Genomic DNA, 22587 nt, shown 5'->3' with positions numbered 1-22587 from the left:
GACACTCAAATACAGGGTTAGGTAAATGTATAAGGCACTAAGTAAATTAATGGTATGTCACTTTTTGTTTCATGTTGTACAGAAAAAAAAAAAAACAGGTGGCTTTACTGAAAATACACATTAGAGGAACTCAAATGGGAAAAAAGGAAGAGGATAAAATTATACTTTGTACTTCCATTCCAGCTCTTCTGGTGCTGTTTTGCAACGCTCGGGTTTTAATATTTCCAAAGAGAGAGAGAAACAATCTTGCATTTACCTTTGCTGTACACAATGCAGTTGTTTTTGTTGTCTTCCACTCCCTGCCAAGTGACATCCAGCAACCACTTGGGACCAGCAGTCAGCACCATTGGGACCTGAGCCTTTGTCTTCTGTAGAAAGAATGATAACAAACAGATGCCATTTGCTTCCGTTGATTAAAAACTTGAATAATAACTGTACTAATCATTTTATTTTTACAAACAACTAAATCTCCCAAACCATAATCCAAGTCCTTATTCCCCTGTCTCATGATATCTTTTTAAGACGACAGAAGCTGTAAAGCTTTACTGCTTTCACTAATCTGAATGGTAGAAATATTATCAAGGTTTTTTTTCCTAAATGATACTGAATCAGATCTCCAAGATTAGACGGATCTCTTGTGGCTCTGAATTATAAAGAGAATGCAGATGACTTTCATTGCAAAGAGCAGAGTGTTTAGAAGTGAACTTTAGACACATTGTACTTTACTATCAACAGGATCTCACTATTTCCTGAAACAGACAGGAAAGAATTTGAAGAATCAGGATCCATTTCAAAGCTCTGTCCTGAGCAACATTTATATTAGAGTAAGAACTTATTCTGAATGAATAATGAAATCTACCCAACCCCCTAAGTGTGGATATGTAGTCTCACTATAACTGAAATAATAATAATGCTAATGATGCACCATACATTGTCTCCAGAAAGACTGTAAAAGAAGAATCATGAATAAATTCAAATGCAGAGCAACTAAAGCATGACATCCCTTACTCTGAGAACCACAGAAGCACGGAGACAAGTGCTATAATTCTAACAAAGTATTTTTAGTGTACATGTTAAATAGAAGGCTCAAAATAGTCACAATTTTTGGCTCTTTGGCACCCAAATTATTTATCTGTAAAACTCCGTGGATAAATTTACATGGCTGGAAATAAACTGGGGAGGAAATAAGTATGTCTCAGCAAGACTGTGTTTCCCGATGAGTCACAGTGAACCGGCATTCACTTTTATCATTCTCCAGTCCATGTTCTGTATATCAAACATCATGAAACCACAACACAGAGTACAATACAAGGGTCTCAAGGTAATTTTTGAACTGAATTTTCACCTAGATATGATCCTGCCAAAGAGATCTCAGCCCATTCTGGGACTTTTCCACATGATGCATACTATCACAAATTTCCCAAATTGGCCTTAACAAGTATTCACTTGAGGAGTTCCACATAATCTGGTGATTTCAAAACTTTCAGGAATCTGGAAAACCCATTTCACCTGCCTCATGACAACAATGATAGTACATAAAACACTGATCCATTGTTAACTGCAAAGCCATACTGAAAACTATGCATAAAATGAATGCTGACCCATTTATTAAAATATCAATTATATTATAAATGTTAAAACTACCATAAAATATACTGTTTAATGGAAAAATCAACCATGATGGATTTAAAAAGAAGTCTGAAAAAAAAAACTACTTCAAATATTAAAACAGAGTATAAACTATAAATCAAGTATAACAAATTCTAATACATTAATCTTTAATATTTATATTTTGATTTATCGTGGAGTCTTAATTTTTCAACTATGTATCTTAATAGTTGGCAAAGATAACAATGAAGCAGTTCTCTAAAAGCCTTGTGAAAAAGATGTAATTTTATATTCTGTGTATATTTTAACAATATAGACAAAAATGTTATCAAGTTATCCCTATTGTTATCAGTCTGACGAACCATTATTTTGTATTTCAATTTTCAAAATAGAATTAGAGGAGAAACAAACTTGTTCTATATGAAATGATAGTGATCCAAATCCAATTAAATATTAGGTCCTAATGACGCATATTTTGCTCTCCTTTTACTATCAGACTGACAGATAAATCCATAGATCAGGATCTGGGGGTCGGGCGTGGTGGCTCACTCCTACAATCCTAGCACTTTGGGAGGCCGAAGTGGATGAATCACTTGAGGCCAGGAGTTGGAGAGCAGACTGGCCAACATAGTGAAATCCCGTCTCTACTAAAAATACACAAATTAGCCAGGTGTGATGGTGCATGCCCGTAATCTCAGCTACTTGGGAGGGTGAGGCAGGAGAATTGCTTCAACCCAGGAGGTGGAGGTTGCAGTGAGCTGAGATCGCGGTACTGTACTCCAGCCTGGGCGACAGGGCTGGACTCTGTCTCAAACAAAACAAAACAAAACCCCAAAGGATCTGCAGCTCTCCAGGCACAGGCAGAACAAGTCGGAGGAGGGAGTCCACCATTTCAGGAAGCCTGTGCAGGGGGCACTCAGTGACTTATTTGTAACATCCACTCTTCTGATTTTAAATAATCAATTTCAAAACAGTCACCTGGACTATTTTTCCCAGATTATTTTATTTCATGAAAAGTAATTATTTTAAATTATTTAATCAACCTGTTTCATAGTTCTTAAAATCCTATGAATTTCAACACAGTAAATTAGCTTTTATAATAATTTCATAGATAATACAAAAAATAGATAGTGATCACTTACATTCTTTAGAGAACCTTTTAGTATAAAGTAAATCAACTGATTTTCCAAAACCATAATCTTCCATTCATTTCACAAATAAGCAAACTCAATCCTGTGCCTTGTGCTAGGAATATAAGTAGGTCTTTTTTGGTGAAGGATACAGATACATTAAAAATGTTTAATATAATGTGAAAAGTACCATGGTAGGAAGTGCTAAGACATGTGTCAATTGTTTTGGGGTCAATGAGGTCAATGAGAAAAGAGAAAAACTCCACATCATAGAAGAGGCAACATTCGGGCAGGATTTTAAAGGATAAACAGGAAGAATGTGCAGTTGCTGGAAACAGTGTGGGCAAATGCTGAACAGTCTATAACAAAGTCAAGTGTGCAGGAAATGGGAGTTCTGGGACTCTGGTTAAAGTTCTTATGAAGTCTTTAGCACTCTTCTCTTTTTGTTATGTAGAAAGCACTAGAAAAGTATTATCTATCATAATCATCATTAATATTATTGTTATTGATAAATGGAAAGAACATAATAGCATACGTATCTGGCAGGGCAGGTTATAAACAGATTTTAAAAGACCTTGATGTATCAGGTAAAACTTTATGTGCTTAATTCTGTAAGCAGAAGGAAGCCAATAAAGATTTTTTAGGGAGATGGAATAAGGGTACTACTGTTTAGGCTACTTGTGCAAGGATTTTGTTAGGCACTTCCCTTACTTACTTAGTCCTCATGTGTATTTTCAGATAAGAAAATTGCAACTGAAAAATTAAATAATATCCCTTAGGTCAAATTGCTGGTAGGTGGCAGAGGGCACAGCCAATATTTATATTAGCTTTGTTTCCAACTATTACCACCCCTAGGGTGAACAACCATCCTGGTTTTTCTGGAACTGAAAGGTTTCCCAGGAGGCTGTACTTTCAATGCTAATATTGAAAAGTCTTGGGCAGTTTAGGATGAGTTTTTCCACTCCTCCCTCCCTCCAACCACTACTACTACTACTAAAACAATATTAATGGTTTACTTGTTGGCTATTGAGGTAAGCATTTCACTTGAATGGTCTTTTTTGATTTTTACAACTCTAGAAGTTAGGTACTAACATTTTCTCCATTTTCTACATAAGCAAATTAAGGATTAGAGGAACTGATACTGTGAGTAAAATATAAAAGTAATCAATTCATATATTTCCTAATGGTATGTTAGGCATTATATATTTTAAAACTCTGGCAAACATTTATTTTGCCTGGGTACAAGTAGAATTGGATTTATTAAAAAATTGAGAAAACAATTTATTTTAGTCCAAATCAATAAGGCAGAAGAAAAAAATGGAACAAAGACTTGCTGAAAGCTATATCCAAGCTGTAAAGTAAATAATAAGTAGATAAAAAATCTCAAGGGACCAGTTATTACAGCTTTGAGGAGGTAAGTCAATTTCTTTCTGAAGAAGTCAACTTTTGTAGAGATTGACTGACTTCAAAGAAGATTACCAAGTGTGAGAAGGAAGGAGTTAGCCAGGATTATATGAAATCTACACTCCAGAAAAATCTATGAATAGAAAATAACAATAATATCCACATTGATCATTAGGTTCACTTCCCATGTCTCCAACATAAGAATTCATAAAATTCTAGAACGCTAAGAGCTAGAAGCTACTTTAAAGTTCATTGAGTTTAATTCTCAGATACCACAAACAAGGAAAGTCAGGCCAAAATTTTTATCTCATACTCTACAATGGGTACAATTGGCACAACATTATGGGAAAAGAGAACAGATATAAAAGGTGTGGTAGGCAGGAAAATGGTCTCCCAAAGATGGCTATTCCCTAATCCCCTGGAAAGTGTGCATATGCTACCTTACTTCACAAAAGGGATTTCAGAGAGGTGATTAAGTTTTTGTACCATGAGATGGTGAGATTATCCTAGATTATCCAGATGGACCCAGTCTAATCACATAAATCCTTAGAATTGGAAGTGAAAGGCAAGAGTAAATCCAAGAGATTCAACATGAAAAAAATGCCATCTGCTTTTGCTACCTTTAAAGATGGGGGACTGAGAGCAGAAACTAAAGAATGCAGTGGTGTCTAAAAACTGGGAATGGCCTCCAGTTTACAGGAAGCAAGAAACAGGGACTTCAGCTCTACAACATCAAGGTACCAAATGTTGCCAACAATCTGCATGAATGAGCACGAAATGGATTCTCTCCTAGAACCTCCAGAAAGGAATGCATCAGGAAGACTGACACCTTGATTTTAGTCTGGCAAAATCTGTACTCATATTTCTGATCTACAGGATATGAGATAATAAATTTCTGTTGTTTTAAGCCCTCAAGTCTATGGTAGTGTGTTTCAGCAGCAATAGAAAGCTAACACAAAAGATATCCACATTTATTGATTACAGTTAAAACAAAAATAACTAAATTTCTTATCAAATGTGCTCAAAAGTGTGAAATGGCTTCCCCTTAGTTGAAATAACACCAAATATACCTTGTTATTCCACAATCATTGATCATTTATTTGTAAGTCATTTTGAAGCAGGATATTTCCCTGACCCCTTCACGGGACTCGCTACAGGGGTGCCCCATTTACTCTGCCTGCTGCTCTCATCTCCTCGGGGGAGGGAGCACACGAGCGAACAAGTATGGAAACTGGAGTGAACAAGAGCTGGAACCAGTCAGCCGCTTCAGTGCCAGTGGGACCAAACTCCATTCACTTGGACCCGCTGTGTTCCGCCTCTTGCAGGAAGGAGTGCACAGGTGAGTGGGTGCAGGAAGCAGCCAGATGCTTTAGTGCCGGCAGGAGTGAACTCCATGCAGGCCCCACAGCAGCATACAGGCAGGGTGTGACTCCCAAAGCCCCAGAGGGCTTGTTACAGTGCTATTTTAGCTCTGCTGTCTGTGGTCAGCTTAACTGTTAACTGCTCAGTGGGTCCTTTGCTTTTTCATGTGAGGTGGCTACTGTCTGCCAGCGAGGGCAAAGGGCCAGTGTGACAGCCTTTTGTATCCTCACTCGTGGCTCCCAAGCTCTTGTCTGGTGTCTGGGAAAAATGGGGTTGCATGAACAAATTGAAGGATGGTAAATGTGGGGGATTTTATTGGCTATGACAGCAGCTCTCAGTGGGAAGGGGAGCTGAAAAGGGGATGGGGTGGGTAGGTAATCTTCCCCTGAAGTCCGACTGTCTCTGGCCAGATTCTTCTCCAAAATCGCACCATCAAACCATCCCTCTGAAGTCAGGCTGCTTCTCTCCAACATCTAGCCATAGTCCTGTCTACCAGCTGAGGCTGGGGTTTTTATAGGCACAGGATGGGACAGTGTAGGTAGTTTTGGATAAGGCAACATTTGAGTGGGAAAACAGCGATAGAAGTTCTCACTTTGGGCCACAGTTTCAGGTTTTTTGGCTTAAGGGTGGGGTTTTTGCCAGCGACCCACCCTTTTCTGCCTAGAATTTCTCTGCCTCCTGTTCCCATCAATCACAGATACTGTGTTCTTGCTTTAAAATACAAGCAAATACACAATGGTGACTGTAATAATTCCTGCTTATATAATCAGTTACGTCATATCCTGAATCATCATTGACTTTACAGTTGAAGTATAACAAAAGGACATTATTGTTTTTGGAGTCACATTATCTAGGTTTGGATCCTGACACATGCCACTGGTAGCATCTATGACTAGAAAACCACTTAAGTGTTCTGAACTTTAGAATGGACATCAGCACAGTGGGGCTAATTTTTATTTCAGAGGCTTTTGAATGAAGTAACTAGCAAAGTACCTAGTACTCTACAGATGCACATCAAACTTTTGCTGAATAGCTACATTAATAGATGAAATAAAACACACAAAAAAGCATTTACTAAATCCCACTATTTCTCAGGCTCTGGTCATATTTGTGGTGATTAGCATAGATGTCCAAGACAAAAACTCTTTATTATCTAACTAAAAGGTTGTGATAGTCATTATGGCTACTGATCAGTTAGTTCCAACTCTTCACTTTCTAGATCTCTTTTAAAGTTGGATCTGGCCACATGGCTTTGCTTGACCAACGAAATTGAAGAAGTGGCTTGTGTCACTCCTACACAGAACCCGTAAGATCCAATGGTCAATTCACCATTATGCCTTGCTTTTGCCGAAGCAATTATGGAAACAAAGAGGTGGACTGGCAACCACAGTGGTCAGGGAGTATGAGAAAGAAATGAACTTTTTCATGTACAAAGCTATTGTAGTATTAGGGTTGCATACAGCCTCAGCAAAACCTAGCTTATTCTCACTTATACAAAGCTTTTCTCCATTTTTTCCATTTCGAAATATTGAATTTTTACAGGTTGAAGTTTGTATTTTGTCTGTATCTAGGCAGTCTTTTTCAGTAATAAATCAATTCAAGGTACATAACAATAGCCTTGAATTTCACTTAAACTGGAATGTCTTCTTTTTTAAAAAAAAAGAAATCTTGTGCACTTTTGAGGCTCCACATTGTACATTTTAAAATCCTGCACTCCTTGGACACGCTTTGAACCCAGAGTTTCACGTTTAGACAGCCCACAACTAGACAAACTTGACAAGGACAAAATGGGTCAGAAGTGTCATTTCTTAGGAATAATTAAAATCATCTAATGTGGATGAGAAAGGTCAGACTAGCATCCACTTCTCACTAACCTTTAGAGTTACTGGACCAACAAAGGAGGAAGCCTTCAATAAATGTTTATAGTCAAGCCAAAAGGTTAATGGAGATAAAAGTAGACAGCCCAAAGGTAAATAATAGAGGACTAATCCAAGAAACTGGTGACATAATGTTGTCCAGGGATTCCAAATTTTGCTGGAAAAAAAAAGATACTGAGGATTTCCAAAAGGAGGGTTAGAAAGAGCTGAAAGTCATAGGAAAATCTTCCCATGAGAGGAGCTTATTTTTACATTACATCCCTTTAACAGAAGTAGAAGTGCTATTTGATGAAAAAATTGGCCTCCATTGACTTTAGTTTAGGAAATACAACAAAAATACCATTAGAGAATCTCATGCCAATGCCGTGAGACATAGTTTGGTGTTGTTGAAAATGCTTTTGGTGCCGGGCGCGGTGGCTCACGCTTGTAATCCCAGCACGTTGGGAGGCCGAGGCGGGCGGATCATGAGGTCAGGAGATCCAGACCATGGTGAAACCCCGTCTATACTAAAAATACAAAAAATTAGCTGGACGTGGTGGCGCGGGCGCCTGTAGTCCCAGCTACTCGGAGAGGCTGAGGCAGGAGAATGGCGTGAACCCGGGAGGCGGATCTTGCAGTGAGCCGAGATTGCGCCACTGCACTCCAGCCTGGGTGACAAAGGGAGACTCCGTCTCAAAAAAAAAAAAAAAGAAAAGAAAAAAAGAAAATGCTTTTGGTGTGTGGCTTCCTTAACTGGGTAACAGATCAAAAGCACTGAGGCCTGTTTGGCTAAATACTGCTCTTTTAACAATTCATAGCTGTTTATATTCTCTCAGCTATAAAGCGTATTTCACAACAGGCCTAGAGGATTTTTAAAATTACTATAGACATTACATTTATATTGTGAGAACCAGAACACACACACACACACACACACACACACACATTTCCTTGCCTTTAGAAATTGTACACTACCACCACTGCCAACCTCCCCTAACTCAATTATTCCCTACATTTAAATGAAAAAATGGTGTTGTAGGTGACTTGACCTTGTACAACCACACAAAATTTTACACAGTAAAAGTTTCAGTTAATGTATCCAAGCAGTTCTCCACAATGGAATTCAATTCAAATTCAATCTGACAGACAGGAAAATATTGTATCACTCTCCTTTTAACTATGTGAAATCTCTAGGGACAGTGAATTGAATTTGAAAATCTCCCTCACCAACAGCTATGGGAGCATAACAATTTAAAATCTTGGACTACTTAAGACTGGGGAAAATATGCCCAGGAATAATTCAAGACCTTATACAATTGAATTTTCAGTAATCCTGGCATGGTCTAGAGTCTCAACATTATTAATGTGACTGGAACTATACAACTTTTAGTATGATAATTTCCACCCAACCCCAAAATAGTGCTTTTTAGTAAATGTCATTTAGTAAGTTAAACTTTTGAGAGTCAAACCAAGTGAAAGTTTGCACTTGATGCTATTGAGGCAAAAGGACTTTCTTTCTTTCCTTCCTTCCTTTCTTCCTTCCTTCCTTCTTTTCTTTTTTTTTTTTCAGAAAATAGAGTGTCATTTTAAACTACATAAACAAAATCATTCCATTCCATGTGATCCTGTAGGATCAACGTTATTGATGTGACATAAAAACAGGTTCTCAGGCTTGGCGTGTAATCCCAGTACTTTGGGAGACTGAGGTTGGTGGATTGCCTGAGGTCAGGAGTTCGAGACCAGCCCGGCCAACATGGTGAAACCCTGTCTCTACCAAAATTACAAAAAAACATTAGCCAGGTGTGGTGGTGGGCACCTGTAATCCCAGCTACTTGGGAGGCTGAGGCAGGAGAATTGCTTGAACCTGGGAGGCGGAGGTTGCAGTGAGCCAAGATCGCACCACTGCATTCCAGCCTGGGGGACAAGAGTGAAAGTCCAACTGAAAAAAACAATAGGTTCTCACAGATAACACCTGAATATTCCCCATGACCAATTAATATTAAGTACTCAAACACAGCGAAGCATGTCACTTGCTTCAATTAAAATCTTGTGATTCTACTGAAAAATGGAGTAAAATGGCCACTGAATTAAATTGGGATGTCTCTTAAGCGAGAGTTTCAAAGTGTGCATGTGTGTCTATGTGTTTCTATATATAAGGAAATTTCAGCAAGTAACTTAGAAAACTTCCAAGCGCCTATCAAAAAAACCTATCTTATTTGTGTTTATTGTTTGGGAAATAATAAAACTCAACTTCTTAAAACATTATCAAAGTTGCATTGCTTGAAAATAATTATATGCTATACCTACTTTTGAAACTGAAGCTCAACGGTATTAAGAATACTCCTAAATTAGAAAATATGTGAAAAGGACAAATGGGAAAGACATTAGCAACATCCTATAAGGAGAACCACTACACTATATAATTAGGCACAGAATAGATTTATGAATGGAGATTCCAGGAAGATTTCATTAAATTAGAGTTTTCTTGGAGCACAGTTCTACAAAATATCCTGTAAGAACAGCATGAGAGTGAAATTCCAGAGAACTTCTGCTAACAAATGTCTTCGAGTAGAATGTGGTATGTGGGATCTCAAATATGATAAGAGACTTTTCAAAAACAAAATGAGTGTGAAATAAAATGATAGAATTCTTGGCTATTATGTCCATACTCCTTATGTCAGACAGTTTTATCTCTATGAACCAAAAATTTAAATAATCATTATCTCTGAGGTATATTTGCTTTTAGTTCTCAAATTGTTGGAACACATTATCTTAACATGAGTCACTGCTTGAATATACGAATTTCAGCATAAGAAGTAATGATCCTGTTAGAAGAGAAAATACAAATAGTTCTAGAGATACAGGCTATTAAAAACAATCTGTTTGCTTCCAAATATCATTTCATTATATTTTTAAAAATAATATAAAGTTATTCTTCAAGATTACTCAAAGATATAGATATTTCATTTTCAAATGGGAAGAATCTCTAGATGAATATAAACATCTAAGCTATTCAGATATTTATTATACTTTCATTTTCCAGAAAGAATAGACTCATTTCTCTTTCCCTTTTGCCAACTTCACTCCCACAGCCTCATCTGTTCCCCACATACATTTGGCTCCAAAGAGGAACTACTCCCTCCAAACTGGCAATCATTAACTTCAACCTTTTATTTTATACAGCTCTGAAAGTCACTGGGTGTTTAAGGAGTGTTGTTTTGCTCCTGGCAGAATTTCTGGGCTTGCACCTAGTGCAATGTGCAAAAAGTGTGTCAGCGCTGAAACTCTGGGAAGAGAAAAGTAAATTGCTCTTGAGTACCCCTTCTTACGTAAGGCTGTCACATAAACCTGTGGCAGGGTTCAGGGATCCAGAGAGCTGTGGTACCAGCTGTGTGACCTGGGGCCAGTCACTTAACCTCTGAAGGTCTCAGCTTCCTTCTCTGTTAAGATGATCTCATATGTACTACAGCTTCATAACGATATTATTATAAGACTTTTTACTGTAGAATTCCCATCAAATCTCACTCAAATTCTGAGTATGGAGAAGAAAATATATAGGAAAGCTCAACACATTGAGCTTATACTTACTTAAGGAAGCTTTACTATTTGCATTGGCCAATTGCTAAATAAAGCCATTTTAACTTACTACATTTTGATATTTTAACCCTTTTAGAGAAAGTGACGTGATTAAAATAAAAACGCTAGCCTGAAGAATAAAAAGAGTATCTAATAGCTCAACTGTGAATGCCCTGTTTAAACCACTGTAAAAAAATACATTGGTCAATTCTATTCATCAGTCTGTATTTCAGAATTACCCAAAGGTATTCTGTGGAAGACAGAAAACACTACCCTGCACAAAGTCATCTTCAGACGCTAAGATGTGTCCATCTTTCACGAATAAATCCACTGAAATATGTAATGAATCTCTCAGTCACCATTCAAGCTGACTCCTTTTTATTACTGTTTCAGCCAATCTTCTGCCAAAAAAGAGGCAATTCTGAATCCTGATATTAATATAGTAAATTTTAAAACCAAATATACAATTTTTCTTTTAATTATATGTTGTTTTCATGATGTGTATTCTTATATCCATCTATAGACATAAACTATTAACTTGCTTATATTGTGAACTTAAAATATACCTGTTATTACAATATTTGAAGTTAATGGAAGAGGTCTACGGCAAAACTAGAAGAATGGAAATAAGAAGGGGATCCCCCTCCAAAGGGAAAAAGTGTGTGAAATTATTAAACTGTATCATAGGTGCTGTGATAACTATAGTATCTTTTGGGAAGGCAGATTTTCTGAGACAAATTATTAAAAGTCAAGGTATTGAAAGTCAGGTGCAAAAAAAATAAAATCTTGGCAAAGTAGTTGGCAAAAGTGTGGAAGTGTTAGAGTAGCTGAACAAAGCTTATCTAATCTGTGAGACATTTTAGTAACAGAAATATTATAAATGTTTAAATTAAGTATCTAAAGCTTCTTCCATCAATTCAAATATTGTAATATCAGGTATATTTTCAGTTCAAAATATAAGCAAGTTAATAGTTTGTGTTTATAGATGGGTATAAGAGCACACATTATGAAAAGAACATGTAGTTAAAAGAAAAACTGTATATTTGGTTTTAAAATTTACTATATTAATATCAGGATTCAGAACCATAAGAGTGGTTTTCAGTTTTGTTTGGTTTTTTTGTTTTTTCACCAAATCAACAGATGCAGAAGGACTATACTAATTCTGCACTTTTACAGAGTAAAAGCCAAGTGCCCAAGTCACTTGTCTTCATTCTGGAGCCAAGCTGCCTCCTTGCTTTCCTTGGGAGTGACGATGAGAAAAGGACTGCAACCAAACAGATCCACTCAAAATGCTCCCAACCCAAAGGACCTTTGTTCAGCATGTCTGTCAGCCTGGGGCAACTAATGGAGTATGCTAAGAAGTCAGAATCAAATGAGATAAATCTTTATTATTAGTGCCCCTGGAAAATGTCTTAAATCTTGTTGTTACTAGTTCCCTATGGGATGCTCTTTATGAAAGGCAAGATCTCTGTGCTCATTATAAACCTGAAATTTTATATTAAAATATTTAATTTCTTAATGAGGTAGATTTTGGAGAATATTCGCAGTCATACGAGAAAATTACATTTTAGTAACTGCTTTCTCAATTCTCTATCCTATCACATTCTTTACAAAAATAATAGAAATATGAATAAAAGCATCAATGTGTATGTTGGAAAGGATATGTAAATAATGCTAACATGACAAACTGATCAATTAAAAATTGTTGATTGGAAATACCAGTGAGTTAAATTCTACAATTAGTTGCATGTGTATTACACTGAGGTTTGGGCCAAGCTGTTTTATTTATTTATTTTTTTTGCTAGATAAATAATTTTTTTTGTTTTTTTCTAGATAAATAATATAACTTTATATATAAAATCATTCCAATTAGTAATAACGAATCAGCATTACTTTTCGATTTCTCTATATTGTTTCTATTTTGAAAGTGTTATTCAGGTTATTCTACTTTTAAAATAATCATTTTACAGGGATGCCCTCTTTCATGTGGTGCAGCACACCGACATGGCACATGTATACCTATGTAACAAACCTGCACGTTGTGCACATGTACCCTAGAACTTAAAGTATAATAAAAAAAAATAATAAAATACTCATTTTACAATTTTAAAGAAATTAAGGATATTCATTATTTATTCAATAACATTTATAGGTTATCTACTATGTAGAATACTCAAGAATAGAGAGATGAAATATGAGTTACATTTCTTCAAGATGTTCACAACATATTAATAATAAAAATATCTAAATGGCATACACATAGATTGTCGATATCAATAAGCTCATTATATTTTAAGTTTATGATTGGTACATTTGGAAAGTGCAACACATATTAATTGGTCCATGACCAAACACACATATTCAACATAGTGTTGGAGGATCTGGCCAGGGCAATCAGGCAGGAGAAAGAAATAAAGGGTATTCAATTAGGAAAAGAGGAAGTCAAATTGTCGCTGTTTGCAGATGACATGATTGTATATTTAGAAAACCCCATAGTCTCAGCCCAAAACCTCCTTAAGTTGATAGGCAACTTCAGCAAAGTCTCAGGATACAAAATCAATGTGCAAAAATCACAAGCATTCCTATACACCAATAACAGACAAACAGAGAGCCAAATCATGAGTGAACTCCCATTCACAATTGCTTCAAAGACAATAAAATACCTAGGAATCCAACTTACAAGGGATGTGAAGGACTCTTCAAGGAGAAGTACAAACCACTGCTCAGTGAAATAAAAGAGGACACAAACAAACAGAAGAACATTCCATGCTCATGGATTCCAAGAATCCATACGGTGAAAATAGCCATACTGCCCAAGGTAATTTATAGGTTGAATGCCCTCCCCATCAAGCTACCAATGACTGTCTCCACGGAATTGGAAGAAAACTACTTTAAATTTCATATGGAACCCAAAAAGAGCCCGTGTTGCCAAGACAATCTGCCAAAAGAACAAAGCTGGAGGCATCACGCTACCTGACTTCAAACTATACTACAAGGCTACAGTAACCAAAACAGCATGGTACTGGTACCAAAACAGAGATATAGACTGATGGAACAGAACAGAGCTCTCAGAAATAATACCACACATCTACAACCATCTGATATTTGACAAACCTGACAAAAACAAGAAGTGGGGAAAGGATTCCCTATTTAATAAATGGTGCTGGGAAAACTGGCTAGCCATATGTAGAAAGCTGAAACTGGATCCCTTCCTTACACCTTATATAAAAATTAATTCAGGATGGATTAAAGACTTACATGTTAGACCTAAAACCCTAAAAACCCTAGAAGAAAACCTAGGCAATACCATTCAGGACATAGACATGGGCAAGGACTTCATGACTAAAACACAAAAGCAATGGCAACAAAAGCCAAATTTGACAAATGGGATCTAATTAAACTAAAGAGCTTCTGCACAACAAAAGAAACTACCATCAGAGTGAACAGACAACCTACAGAATGGGAGAACATTTTTACAATCTACCCATCTGACAAAGGGCTAATATCCAGAATCTACAAAGAACTTAAACAAATTTACAAGAAAAAATGAAACAACTCCATCAAAAAGTGGGTGAAGGATATGAACAGACACTTCTCAAAAGAAGACATTTATGCAGCCACCAGACACATGAAAAAATGCTCATCATCACTGACCATCAGAGAAATGCAAATCAAAACCACAATGAGATACCATCTCACACCAGTTAGAATGGCCATCATTAAAAAGTCAGGAAACAACAGGTGCTGGAGAGGATGTGGAGAAATAGGAACACGTTGCCGGGCGCGGTGGCTCACGCTTGTAATCCCAGCACTTTGGGAGGCCGAGGCGGGCGGATCACGAGGTCAGGAGATCGAGACCACGGTGAAACCCCGTCTCTACTAAAAATACAAAAAAAATTAGCCGGGCGTGGTGGCGGGCGCCTGTAGTCCCAGCTACTCGGAGAGGCTGAGGCAGGAGAATGGCGTGAACCCGGGAGGAGGAGGTTGCAGTGAGCCGAGATTGCGCCACTGCACTCCAGCCTGGGCGACAGAGCGAGACTCTGTCTCAAAAAAAAAAAAAAAAAAAAAAAAAAAAAAAGAAATAGGAACACGTTTACACTGTTGGTGGGACTGTAAACTAGTTCAACCATTGTGGAAGACAGTGTGGCGATTCCTCAAGGATCTAGAACTAGAAATATCATTTGACCCAGCCATCCCATTACTGGGTATATACCCAAAGGATTATAAATCATGCTGTTATAAAGACACATGCACACATATGTTTACTGCAGCACTATTCACAAGAGCAAAGACTTGGAGCCAACCCAAATGTCCATCAATGATAGACTGAATTAAGAAAATGTGGCACATATACACTATGGAATACTATGCAGCCATAAAAAAGGATGAGTTCTTGTCCTTTGTAGGGGCATAGATGAAGCTGGAAACCATCACTTTCAGGAAACTATCGCGAGGACAGAAAACCGAACACCACATGTTCTCACTCATAGGTGGGAATTGAACAATGAGAACGCTTGGACACTTGGTGGGAAACATCACACACCGGGGCCTGTCATGGGGTGGGGGGAGACGGGAAGGATAAGCATTAGGAGATATACCTAATGTAAATGATGAGTTAATAAGTGCAGCACACCAACATGGTACATATATACCTATGTAACAAACCTGCACGTTGTGCACATGTACCCTAGAACTTAAAGTATGATAAAAAAATTTAAAAATCATAAAATAATCATTTTATAATTTTAAGTAAATTAAGTATATTCATTATTTATTCAGTAACATTTATAGATTATCTACTATGTAGAATACTCAAGAATAGAGAGATGAAATATGAGTTACATTTCTTCAAGATGTTCACAATATATTAATAATAAAAATATCTAAATGGCATACACATAGATTGTCAATATTAATAATCAAGCTCATTATATTTTAAGCTTATGATTGGTACATTTGGAAAGTGCAACACATATTTGATGGTCCATGACCAAACACACATATTTGATGGTCTATGACCAAACAACAACATAGTAATAGACCAGAAGTGGTTAACAGAAGGGATTTTCATGACAAATTGAACCACACTTTAATTTTATAGTTAATAACACTGAAGCCCTCTCCAATTTAAAATAAAAGTCTCTAAAATATGGCTTGTAGTTTTTATAACTATGTTTAAAACCTAATCATAATGATCTTTTATGTGCATATTTTGGTTTAATCCATGCACCTCTGTATCTATTAAACATCATTTTAATATATATTCATTTAATTTCTGACTGCTACATGAAGTATATCTTAAAAATAAATTGAAAATATATTTTGAGAAATATAACCAAGATGAATATGTATATATCAGTTTAAGCATATATTCATTATCTCAGCATGCCTTATTCATTAATAGTAAAAAGATTGTTTAAAAATTTGTATTTTTCGGGGCCAGACTGACTGAATTTATACTGCATCACCATCACTAAATAGCTGTATAGCCTTGGGCAAGTTACTTAAGTACTCTGCATCTTACTTGCATCGTCTCCAAAATAAAATATAATAAATGCATTTATGTCATAGGGTCATTTTGGTTGTTAAATGAGTTAATATATGCAATATGCTTAAGCAGTACTGGGTAGGTTATTCTATGTAAGCAAATGCTTTTGTTTCTAGTATTTCTAAAGAAAAATGTTTCCATAAAAGTACAGAATTCTCAGTAAAACAAGAACTTTGGCTGGCTAGAAAATACATTGCTCTAATATATGATCTATAACATTTTATTAAGCCATAATGAAGTATTAAAATTCTAGGTGCTACATTACTTTTTGACTAAATTTTTACAACAATTCTATGAAAGAGATCATTATGCCCATTTTGGAAAGATAAAAACTGAGAGTCTAAAAAGTTAAACAACTTGTCCATATTCACATTGCCAGAAATTGCCTTAGCCATGAACTGCCTTCTATTTTCCTCTTAGCAAATCTATAAGAAACAGAATTCTTTCCATGGTGTTAAAGCAATGAGAATCTCCTTAGGAATTGTGTTAAATATCAATTTTTCACGTCCATGAAAACTAGCTTAAATGATCTTCCATGAGTCAGTGGTTAGCAGTTTCTGTTTTACATTATGCATGATTCCTAGCTGCACTTTGTATAGGCTAATTACATGGTGCCTCATTAATAATCTTCAGGGTTTTTCGAGCTGTGAAATTTATAGCTTTTGTGGTGAATTACTTCTCACATTTGCACAGTTTGGGGTCTTGTAAGTCTAGTTGAGATACTAAATATCAATATCAGACATCAAGTAGGAATAAGGGGAAAAGACCGAACATAGTCTAGTTAGTGATTTTAAAATATTGAAAAACAGCGAATGCTTTTTAATATTTTATTTTTATGACTGCAGGCATTTTTATACCTGTAGAGATGATTATAACATAGATTTTTTAAAAGCCTGTAAAAATGTTTCCAATCATAAGTAGAATTCATGATGAGATTCAAGATGACTTTCGGTTAAAATTCACTCAATTCAGCACTGATTGCACAAGAACAAATGAAGAATGGTATTATCTTGGTGCTCGACACCATGGTCAACAGACATAGTACAGCCTCACCACAATACAGCCTCATCACATTATACTTTGTGGTGAGGCATCAGAATGCAATCTGAGCAGGCGGTCTGGCCAGTCTTCATTCCTGCAGGTCTATCCCACTCCTCAGAATCTCTGGATGCAACCACTTAGGGAACCTAACCTGCACTCAAATCTTGGCTCACTGATGGAGGATTCTACACTTAAAAAATATACTTCAAGCTGGGTTTAATTGGTATGTTCCTCAGATTAGATTGGTATTGCTCACAGGTAGACTGCATCAAAATCTGACAGAATAGTTTCACCTGCCAGCAGAAGCTCAAGTTTAAACTGGGAAGACAAAAAGAAGCCTCGGTAAAGAGCACAGGGTGGAAATAGTGGAGAGGTGAAAAAAAAGGTAGTTATTGTGACTCAGTGGGTCTGCAACCAAATACTTCAAATATAATTTAAGTATTGTTTATGGCATACTCACAAAATGCTTCCAGAATGTGATGAACATGACGAGGAAAGGACGCGGAAAACACAATTAACACAGTGGCTAAGTTCTAGAGCCACATGGCTTGAGTTTAAATCCAACATTTGCTGCCCATTTATGGTGTGGATCTTTTTTTTTTTTTTTTCTTTTTGAGACAGAGTCTTGCTCAGTCCCCCAGGCTGGAGTGCAGGGGCATGATCTTGGCCCACTACCACCTCCACCTCCCAGGTTCAAGTGATTCTCATGCCTCAGTCTCATGAGTAGCTGGGATTAAAGATTTGCACCACCACACCCAGCTAATTTTTGTATTTTTAGTAGAGACGGGATTTCACCATGTTGGCCAGGCCAGTCTCAAACGCCTGGCCCTAGGTGATCCACCCGCCTGGGCCTCCCAAAGTGCTGGGATTACAGGTATGAGTCACCGCACCCAACCTATGGTGTGGATCTTGATCAAGTAGGACAACTTCTCTGTGCATTGGTTACCTTATTATTATTATTATTGTTATACCAGATGAACCTGTTGCAAATATTAAATAACGCTTATAAATCACTTACACTTATATCTGAAACATAGTAAGTGCACATTTATAATTATTGTGTGTACTGATTTGGGTAAATGAGACAAAAGTTAAGGAATAATTAAATTTCTGTGAAAAGACCTATGCCTATTTATTACATCCAACTTTAACAGAATGACCAATGTGTCATAAATATAAATGTGTAAAAAATTACTACTTTGACCAATCTTTTTACTATGTATCTAGTAAATAGATTGTTCCTGGGGAGAAAGCTTTACCACTGCTAGCACAATGAAAAGATTTTAATGGCAACTAAATGGAAATTGAATAAAATCTTCCCTTACATGATGAAAAGCTCTACCTATTGGTTATAAAATAATACACTACTATGTTTAAGTTACTCCAGATTTTTTACATATGGTTTTCTCTAGCACTTATCAAATGTAAAAACTTGCTTGTAGGGCATTTGGGAATTCATTTGAAAAGGCTCTGGTCATTGAGTTTCTAATTATGCTATTTCCCTTCCTTGGACTCTAAATTGGGAATGCCTTATCTAGTATAAACATTTCAGAATATGCAAATTCTTCTTACACCATATGCTATAAAAAGCCTTAAATTTAAATACCATAATCTTAAGTACTTATTTAATTTTTTGTATGTTGCCTCATTTGTCAACTAAAATCAAACCAAGCCAAAAACAAAGCAAAATCCCCCATGACTAAGAACACCATGCCATTTTCCTTAAGTAGTTCCTATTTCAGGCTAGTTATACATATTTTCTAAAATGATCTGGAAATTCACTAAACTTAGGTTTGGTTCTAACTTTGTCAGTAAGTGGTTAGATTACCTTTGTCAAAAATGCATGAATTCCCTGAGCCAGTTTCCTCATATTTAGAGGAAAAGACCAAGACTCCACAATGTCTAGGGAACCTTCTGACTCTAAGTGTTCATGTCATCTAAATAGATGAAACTCATGAAACAGACTTCTCCAGTGTTTCTCAGCCTTTTTAAATCTTTGCTTGCTTTCTTGATGTTAAAAATAAATTCATGGGCTTTAACATTTAGCAATTTGAATAAGCACAGTGACTATAAATATAAATGGCAAAAAGGTGCCCCACTCCATAGAAGCAAAGAGTCCCTTTAATAAATACACATACACCTATGCACACTCTTCGACCGGGATTCTCCCTCATTATATTTCAGAATCAAAACACTGTCGCTAATTCACATCAAAATGAATTTTCCCTAATTAAACTTTGCAGAAAAGTAAAACTGCAAACTCAGAGTTTCCTCTGTCTTTGACATTCTTAGAGCAAAATGCTTTTATTTACTACTCTGTCTTCCATATCTTCTGAGACTGTGCACCCCAGATAAGGCAATAAACTTGAGTGTATATTTCCATTATTGTGCTATTACTGACTAACCCAAGTTCTAGTTTCTAATAACCAAGACTATAAGAGTGTTTTTTTCATGTTATTAAATGAGACTTGTTACTACCCTTCACAGTGCTGTAGATAGTACCCTTCCCACCATAAGCACTCAGTGAACACTTTGCAAATGTTGATAAGGGCATACCATACAAGACACATGGACCAATTTCCTTTTTGGGGCAAATCACACTATTCTACAACACATGGAAGAAAGTTCGATAGTTTTGCACCAGACTAGTTTAAGCAACCCTAAAGTAAATTCAACGATAAGGCCAGTTGATAGTAAAATCTCAAGCATGAAAAATGACGCTGTCTTCATTTTTTATGCGTAATGTCAAGTATGGATTATAAATAAACTGGAGAATTTTCAAAACCCCTCTCATTTAATTGCTGTAAATAGACTAAACATATACAACAAAACCAAATTATCTTGTAGGTTTTCCTGTCTTAAAAGCAAAGATTTGGGGGGAAGGAGAAAGGGCAAATAGTGAAACTAGTGATAAAAATGAAGTGTCCAGCCTTGGGACTGGTGCATAGAGTCCCGCATTCCAATAAGACTCGACAAACAGCTCTGATCAGAATCTAAGTGATGGGAAACAGCCTGTAGCTTCGAGATTAGCTGCTTCACACTATTTCTGAGTTAAGCCTGCACAAGTAACATCATGAATCCATAATTATAATTATGCATTAGAGTATGCATAATAATCTTAAAATTAGTAAACAAAGAAAAAGCATCAGAATTTCTCAGCTATTTTCAGGATCCTGTTACAGAAGACAAAATATGACTAAGATTTTAGGGAGGGGTGTCTACTGAAACTTTTTTTGCATGAAATTTGCAAACTTGAAGAAATAACTGATGAATCAGTATTGATTTAAAAGTCTCCTTTAGGAAACTCCACATAAATGAGTCAAAGAAATGCAATAGGGTATCTGAAAACATATGAAGCAAACATGCAACATGCTCATACTTAAAATATCTAAAGTTAGAAACAGAAATAATAATTAACATCTTGCACTTCTGTTATTGTCTAATAAAATAATGTGTATGCCTGGAATTGTTTGGAAAAAGATAATGATCTGTGATTGGCTAAAATAAAATGGGTAAGAGAACTAAGAGATGTGTTGAAGGTAATTAATGGCAAGTGGCAAATTTATGTTGTTTTTGTTGTTGTTGCAAACTACTAGATTCCAAAAATCTAACCATAAAGGTCTCATATTAACGTCTCCATTTGTTATGTAAATTCATTTCCTTTCAGCTTTCAGAAGTGAAGATGGAATTCTAGTTGAACAGTAATATCTCTTCATATCTTGAAAGACAGTTACATCATGTAACTTCTCATGTACCTTCCATTCTTTTTTAAAAATGTAACTTTGCCTTTTTTGGGGGGCAAAATGATTTGATATTCCGGAACCCTAATCTTTTCTCACGGTACTATTTTTACTACTTTGCTCTGAAACGTGGCCAAGTTCTCCTCATTCTTCATAACAGAGTCTTAAACTGAACACCCTTATCTTAGTGAGTGTTGGTAAACCTGAAAGTGAATGGGTCCTGAAAGGACCTAGTCTATATACAAGGTAAGATGCTAAGATGATTTTCAGAGCATTTATTCTTCAATGAGGCTAAAAAGATACCAAAAACTACCTGAACTACTTTTATATTTCATTTTTCTTGCTCTTCCTTCCTATCAAAGTTCAGAGGAACCTTTCAACATTCTTCCTTTGCAAAATTGTTCCTGTATTTTTTACCATGTTTATTATTTTCTTCACCTAAAATTTTTGTATCCTTTACTAAAATTCATCAGCTTCTGATCCATAATATTTTGACATTTACTCTAATAATAATTACTCATATTTTCTATAATGATCTTCTCCAGTGTTCTTTTATGGGTTCTCACTCCTCCCAGCCCCGTCTTCTTCCCTTTCTATTCTTAACCACCCACCTCCCCACTCTCCTCTCCCTTTTCACCATGGTGTGCTTTGCAGTATCATTACAAGCCTCAGTCATCATTTGGTTATGTTGATGTATTGAGCAACTGGTTTAAAATCTCCAATTAAATCACACAATCACCTATTTTGGCTGCTGTTAATTATTATTACATATATCATTTTGACTACTGAAATCATTTAAGTCTATTTTAATCAAATAAACCAATCAACAGACACTTACTGATCACCTACTATGGACAAAGGCAATCCTGAGTGTTGTAAAGATCACAAAAGGGCAGTTATTTTGAAAATTTTGAATGTAGAGAGGGAAAGGTTAATCAAGCAAGGGTATAAAAAGTATCTTCCCAATGCAATCAATGGCTTGGCTAGAGAATTAAGACAAGAGAAATAATTGCAAAAGTGATTTGGACACTGAGGAAGAAATTTTGAGACGGTGATTGAAGTCAACTTTGTCAAGTAAATGATAATCCAAGTTTCCCCCATGAATTAGAAGATAGGAAAATGATCATTTTTTCTTTCCACTAACTATTTCCCTAGTAAAACCAAAATTATCTTCTTTATTTCAGCTTTGGGAACATCTGCATTTTTTATTATATGTTGGTTCACATGCTGAAATGTTACAGGCACACAGACAATTAAAATATGTAGTGACCCTGTAGAAAGAGAGAGCAAGGGAGACAGAAAAGTTCACAGACTTTCTAATG

At 36.2% G+C, this 22587-nt stretch overlaps 1 protein-coding gene across 5 annotated transcripts in view; it reads right to left on the bottom strand.

Annotated features, from left to right (window-relative positions):
- Positions 1-22587, bottom strand: part of ZFPM2 (zinc finger protein, FOG family member 2) — a 484683-nt gene that overhangs the window by 168468 nt on the left and 293628 nt on the right. For 4 of the 5 annotated variants that reach the window (XM_055287022.2, XM_063642913.1, XM_055287024.2 and 1 more), the window contains one exon: positions 257-368. In XM_055287022.2, coding sequence (XP_055142997.1) covers positions 257-368 — 112 coding nt within the window. Of the gene's footprint in view, positions 1-256; positions 369-2098; positions 2123-22587 lie in introns of those variants that run through there. The other variant, XM_055287027.1, reaches the window with a different exon arrangement.

This window comes from Symphalangus syndactylus, chromosome 7 (genome assembly GCF_028878055.3).
Source record: "Symphalangus syndactylus isolate Jambi chromosome 7, NHGRI_mSymSyn1-v2.1_pri, whole genome shotgun sequence".
NCBI lineage: Eukaryota > Metazoa > Chordata > Mammalia > Primates > Hylobatidae > Symphalangus > Symphalangus syndactylus.
The sequence above is the reverse complement of the archived record's forward strand: the minus strand, read 5'-3'. Positions and strand labels throughout refer to the sequence as shown.